Genomic DNA, 6,785 nt, shown 5'->3' with positions numbered 1-6,785 from the left:
CAAGATGCAGGCACTCACAGAATCTGTCCAATATTTTTAAAAATGGAAGACCTCTGTGACAATAGTGCTGCCTCTGGCAAGAGTGCTTGAGGGTGGAATTGTGCAAACCAGAGTTGCAAATTTCCAATTCTGCCCTTTGACTTGTTTCCAAACCTGTGTGTGTGTGACCAGGAGGTTTCCACATGTTGGTGGCTCAATCCATTTTAACTCTCTCCCTGGTGTTGCCTACATGATGCATCAGAAGTGAAGGATTATGAGAACTGCTGCAAATGTGTTGCTGGTCAAAGCACAGCAGGTTAGGCAGCATCTCAGGAATAGAGAATTCGACGTTTCGAGCATAAGCCCTTCATCAGGATTATGAGAAGAAAATGTAGCAACATATCATCCAACAAATTTACAGAATAATGCTTTTTCATTTCTGCTCTTCCACAGGCAATGAACAATCAGCCTCACATTTTAGCTTATGCGCTTCATGAAACTGAAGGTATTCCAGAAAGGTTTGCAGAACTCATCAAGAAACATTTCAACATCAGGTACTATGAAGAATTTCTGAAAAATGAAAAAGAACTTGCTGAGAAAATCCAGTTTATTTTTGGTTGGAAACACTATTCCATAATAGATGAAAAGCTTCTGAAATCTCTACCTCATTTGAAGGCCATTACAAATTATGGAGTTGGTGTGGACCATCTCGACTTATCTCTGATCAACAGTTTTGGGGTGAAGGTGGCCAACACTCCTCATGTGGTGGACAATGCTACTGCTGAAATGGGCATGGCTTTAATGTTGGCATCTGCCAGGAATCTATTGGAAGGTAAGATAGGGCTGAAAATGTAAACTATTTTGGCAAAACAGATGATGACTTGGAATCTATAACTTTGAACTTTAAAACCAAGGAAGGAGTACAGCATGTGGTAATAAACATTCAAATTAACATATAATAATCAGAGTAAACAGAGGTTCAAATCATAAAACTATGCACCACAGAAACACGCTGTTAGGAAGACTAACTGCACTTACTGACTGTTTGAATGACTAGATCAGTATGTTGGAGTTTCTGAATTGAGGGACTTCAATCTCTTAAATCTAAACTTGCTTATATTTAATATTTAGCTAAAAGTTATTCCACAGATTTACAGACCAGGGCCTAAGTAGAGGTATGCAAATTATCACTGTAGGATAGCTAGGTTAGTAAATTGAGGAAGCTAGTTTGAACTTTCTTTTGGTAGCAGAGGCTCAGGTATCTGTTCAATTTCAGAATTATTACATATAGCACCTCAGTGCAATTTGAATGGAATACTGGGAGTTTGATGAATTACTTAATTTCACGCATTTCTTGTGTAACCAATTTATAGGCAAAGGAAGAAGCACTGCGAGAATGAGCAATCCTACTTTGCACTCTCTAGTCTCCAGTTTATAGCAAATAATGTTGAAGTTCTAAAAGACACAGGTCAAACTTGGATTGGAGTACTGTCTATAGTTCTGGGCATTAGGCATCAGGAAGGATGCAAATACGTTAGAAAGTGTGCAGAACAGGTTTACAAGGATGGTTGCAGAGTGGAAAACTTGGTTTATAAAAAAAGACTGGAGAAATTGGAATTGTTTTCCTTGGACAAGAGAAGGCTTAGAAAAGATTTAATCTAAGTTTTCAAAATCACAAATGTCAATAGGGAGAAATTTTATCCTGCTCAAAATGAGAGGGCACAAATTTAATGTAATTTACAAAAGAATCAAATGTGATATCAGAAAAAGGTTTTTAATACAGTAAGTAGATAGATGGTATGGAATGCACTGTCTGGAAGTGTGGTCAGGTTTAAAGGAGGCATTGAAGCAAGGTTTAAAATGATTATTTAAACAGAAACAATAAATGAAGTCACAGTGCTATTCTCTTGCCTTTTACAAAATCCTAATTCTCAATCAGCGAGCTGGTCCAGATTCAATGGGCTAAAAAACCTCCTACTATTCATAACACTTCTGTGGTTCTCTGATCAACCTATGGGCAGAATTTAATGCCCTTCCAGGATGCAACTTCTGAAGTGAGTAGTGTTGTTTAATTGTTGGGAGGGTGCAGGGTGGGATCCCAAATAATTTCTCCCACCCCACTGAAGTCTGGACTGTAAGCTTTGATATTAGCTTTCTTGCTCAGAGTCCAATTAAGTGAGCAGTTTATACTCATAAGAGCCTCATCCAGCCACTGCGCCGAATGAAGGAAAAGACCTGTTGCTCAAACTGCAGCCTGGCAACTTCAACCCTGGCCGTTGTTGGAGGTGAAAGGAAAGGTGCTTCCTTTCCTGGTCTCTGCTGCCAACTGGAGGCCATTCCACCAAAGACAGTTTTCTCACCCCACATCCAGCTTTCTCCCATTGGTTATTAAAGAAGATCTTTCCACCCATTGCACCACCCCCCCACCCCCCAACCCCACCTCCGATCATCGCAAGGGCCTGCCTGAAATCATTGGAGGTCGAGATGCATTACTGAACATTTTCTTGTTGGCCTAGCTGCAGTACTGGCAATACCCACCAATTGCATGACACCTCCAACACTGTAGAGCTCCTGGCCTTGATTGGCTGGCAACTTTGAGACATCTTCTTGGAAAGAGGCATGTTGGCTGAAAAAGCAGGATAGGCTGGCAAAGCCCAAACCCACTCCTGGCATTTACACTGCAAACAGCTTGACTCAGTGAATAATCCAGCCCATCATTCTGTTTTTAAACAAATGCTGAAAATCTGCATTCATAGTTGTAATTTATTATCCTCTGAGAACAACTGCTGTCAGCATTTCTTAAAGGCTTTGTTGGTAAATTATGAATTCCTACATGAGATACACTTTTTAAAAAGATATTGTATAATCATAATATATTACAAATCACACTCCTGACAGTGCTGAGTATGGTGGCCATCACAGAGGAGCAAGGTGCTTGAAAAACTGAATACCCTAAGGTGAATAAATCTCCTGGACCAGATGGACTATAGTCCAGAGTTTTAAGGGAGATAGCTGAAGAGATAGTGGTGATCTTTCAGGAATCACTTGAGTCAGGGAGGGTCCCAGAAGACTAGAAATTCACTAATGTGACACTCCAAGTTCAGAAGGAAATAAGACAAAAGACAGAAAATTGCAGACCGATAGCCTAGCCTTGGTCATGGGTGAGATCTGGGAGTCCATTGTGAAGGATGAGATTTCTGAATATTAGGAAGTGTATGGTAAAATAGGGCAAAGTCAGCATGGTTTCATCAAGGGAAGGTCATGCCTGACAAATTTGCTTGAATACTTTGAGGTAGTAACAAGCATGTTAGACCAAGGAGAGCAAATGGATATATCTATTTAGACTTCAAGAAGGCCTTTGACAAGGTGCCACACAGCAGGCTGAGTAAGATAAGGGCTCATGGTGTTAGAGGCAAGGTTTGAACAAAAATAGAAACCTGGCTGTCTGTCAGGAAGCAGAGAATGGGGATAAAAACATCTTTCTCAGGATGGCAGCCGGCGACAAGTGGTGTTCCACAAGGCTCAGCGTTGGGACTACAACTTTTCATTTTATGCATTAATGATCTAGATGAAGGAACTGAGGGCATTCTGGCTAAGTTTGCAGACAATACAAAAGTAGGTAGAGGGCCTGGCAGCATTGAGGAGATGGGGAGGCTGCAGAAGATTTGGACAAGTTAAGGGAGTGGACAAAGAAATGGCATATGGAGTAAAACCTGGGAAAGTGTGAGATCATGCGTGTTGGTAGGAAGAATAGAGGCATGGACTGTTTTCTAAACAGGAAACAGTTCAGAAATCTGAAGTGCAAAGAGAATTGGGAGTTCTAGTTCAGGATTCTTTCAAGTAAACTTGAGGGTTGAGTCAGTAGGAAGGCAAATGCAATGATGGCACTTCTTTTGAGAGGACTTGACTAGAAAGACAGGGATGTACTTCTGAGGCTCACTAAGGCTCTGATCAGGCCACATTTGGAGTATTGTGTGTAATTTTGGGTTCCATATCTCAGGAAGATGTACTGGTCCTGGAGCATTTTCAGAGGAGGTTCAGGAGAATGGTTCCAGGAACAAAAAGCTTAACACATGAGGAATGTTTGAGGACTCTGGCTCAATACGCAATGGAGTTTGGAAGGATGAGGGTGAATCTAACTGAAACTTGTAGAATACTGAATGGCTAAACAGAGTGGATGTTGGGAAGACGTTTCTATTGGTAGGAGAGATTAAGACCCGAGAGCACAGCCTTTTATAATGGAGATAAGGAGAAACTTCTTTAGCCAGAGAGTGTGAATTGATGGAATTCATTGCCACAGAAGGCTGTGGAGGTCAGATCATTGAGTATATTTAAGATAGAGATATATAGGCTCTTGATTATCAAGGGGGTCAAGGGTTATGGGGAGAAAGCGAGAGAATGGGGTTGAGAAACTTATCAACCATGACTGAGTGGTGGGGCAAATGGGATGGGCTGAATGGTCTAATTTCTGCTCCTATGTCTTTTGGTCTTATGGACAGGAAAAGGAATATATCTTGTAAAAATGTATAAACCATGAGAAGATTGGGTTGCTTATCTGATTAAAATTATTAACTTCTGAATGTTCCAGTCTTCATAAAAATAACATCTGAAAACTGAATTCAACAGAATTGATCTCAATTTAACCATGCAGTTCACTCAGGGACTCCACGTCTTACCATATGGGAACACTACATTTCACAATATGAATTGTTTCTCATGTGGATGTGGTATTTTACATATACAGTAGGCATTTATGATGTATGGGCTATAAAAGGAAAGTCTTTACATAAGTCCCCCACCAAAATTACTGAAAATTGATTTTCAATTTAGCACATGAACCTATAGGTTATCAATTGGTAATATCAGATTTGTGCACACTTCCTCCCTGGGTTTCATATGAAACCAACTGATGTTTGGAGAATGAGGTTTGCTGGTGCTAAGGTGCTGAAGATTTTCACTAAGCTTCTTAGTTTAATTGTTGCAGGTTTAAAAGTTAATTAACTTCAAACTACACTGTAGCGACATCAAGGCAAACTGCTAACCTGCAAGCAGTACTGCAACAGATTGTTGACCTATTTATTGCCAGGCGATGAGGATGTTGTACAATATTGGCCTTCAATTATCACCTTCTTCCAGCTTCTGAAAAACATTCTATTGGAATGTCATCTCCCTGAAATGATAACTCTGTTTCTCTCTCCACAGATGCTGCCCGACCTGCAGAATATTTCCAGCAGTTTTATATTTTTATTTCTGAAAGCATTTATTAGTCTGCTCTTGACTAGTTTGCTTTTAAAATTTTAGGTCAGAAGATTTCAACTTCCCCAGACACTAAAATGTACCCTTTGAGTTAGTAGGAGTCGAAATGACTGCAGACACTCTTTGGATCATTGGAATGGGATGGATACGATACAAAGTCGCTCAAACAGCCAAAGGATTTGAGATGAAAATTCTGAATCACGACAGGAACAGGAGATAGGATTTATTGGCAGTTCCAAATAAAGATCATTTTGTAACAGTGCATAGATATTATCTGTTAATAGTATATTGAGGTGCACATTATTAAAAATCACACCACACCAGGTTATAGTTCTTAATCTAAATTTGTTTAAGTCTTTCATCTTTTAGATTGGGATATGGTGGTTTAGGTACTTTAGTATGTAAATTCCAGAATTACATTCTCAAAGTGGTGTCAGCTTATCTAATAATAGGTGTCATCTCAGCTCAGACAGTTACGGGGAGAGTGTGGAAAAGTGGTGTTAAAATGCTCATCAGCCATGATTGAATGGCGGAGTGGGCTTGATGGGCCAAATGGCCTTACTTCTATTCCTATCTCTTATGGTCTTATAGTGTGATTTTTAACTGAAGTTGTTTAATATATCATTACAACTCCATGACACTGTAACCCTTTTGCTATAATTTCTGTGTTATATGGTCATGTTCCACAACACCTGATAAAGAGGCAGTGCCTTGAAAGCTAGTGCTTCCAAATAAACCTGTTGGACTATAACCTGGTGTTTGTGTGATTTTTGACTTTGTCCACCCTAGTCCAACACCAGCTCCTCCAAATCATAAGATCCACATTGACATACTAGCATATTAGTCCCCAAACACAGTATTTCACCTGCTTATTGGACGGCTAGGGCCGGGTTGAATGAGAAATTAACATCACAAAAATTGAGATTCCATGTTACAACTGCCTTGCTGCCATATTCATGGTGATAATTCAAATCCTGGAGGAAGCTCCGCCTCCCCCCCCCCCACAAGAATACATAGAGGCTGACTAAAAATTCAAAAGGTGCAGCCTGATTATGTCTCCAAACATCTCGGAGTCCACAGGTCTACCCAGGTTATTGAGACAGCAGCAAAATTAGAATTAGAAATAGCAGCAAAGATGCAGAGTTTGTGGTGGGGTTTGAAGAAACTGGGTTTAATCTACTTAATGTTTATGTGCCAAATGTAGCACACATATCTCTGAGTCAGAACATTCTAGGTTCAGGCCCCACGCCAGCAAAATGTAGGTTGCTGTATCAATGTAGAACTGAGAGATGCTGTGTTTTCCATGGGATATTTAAAATCCTATGGTACTATTTCTAAGAAGAGTTAAGAACTTCTTCACACTGTCCTAGTTAATGTTCACCCTTTAAGCAACATACGAAAGCAATTAACTGTTGTTTGTGAAGCTTGCTATGTACAAGTTGGGAGCCACAGTTCCTATGTTACAATCGTGACCACACTTCAAAACTGCTTGATTGTCTGTAGATTACTTGGGTTGTCCTGAAATTGCAGTGGCAATAATATCTGGACAA

General features: G+C 40.0%; 1 protein-coding gene across 1 annotated transcript; it reads left to right on the top strand.

Moving 5' to 3' along the window:
• The first annotated feature begins 435 nt into the window (after positions 1 to 435).
• Positions 436 to 5,455, top strand: LOC132832349 (putative 2-hydroxyacid dehydrogenase SE_1879). The gene is given in 3 exon segments (XM_060850284.1): positions 436 to 811; positions 5,281 to 5,310; positions 5,313 to 5,455. Coding segments are annotated over 3 exon segments (549 nt in total).
• The last annotated feature ends 1,330 nt before the right edge of the window (positions 5,456 to 6,785 follow it).

This window comes from Hemiscyllium ocellatum, chromosome 34 (genome assembly GCF_020745735.1).
Source record: "Hemiscyllium ocellatum isolate sHemOce1 chromosome 34, sHemOce1.pat.X.cur, whole genome shotgun sequence".
NCBI lineage: Eukaryota > Metazoa > Chordata > Chondrichthyes > Orectolobiformes > Hemiscylliidae > Hemiscyllium > Hemiscyllium ocellatum.
This window is presented reverse-complemented; position numbering and strand designations above follow the sequence as displayed.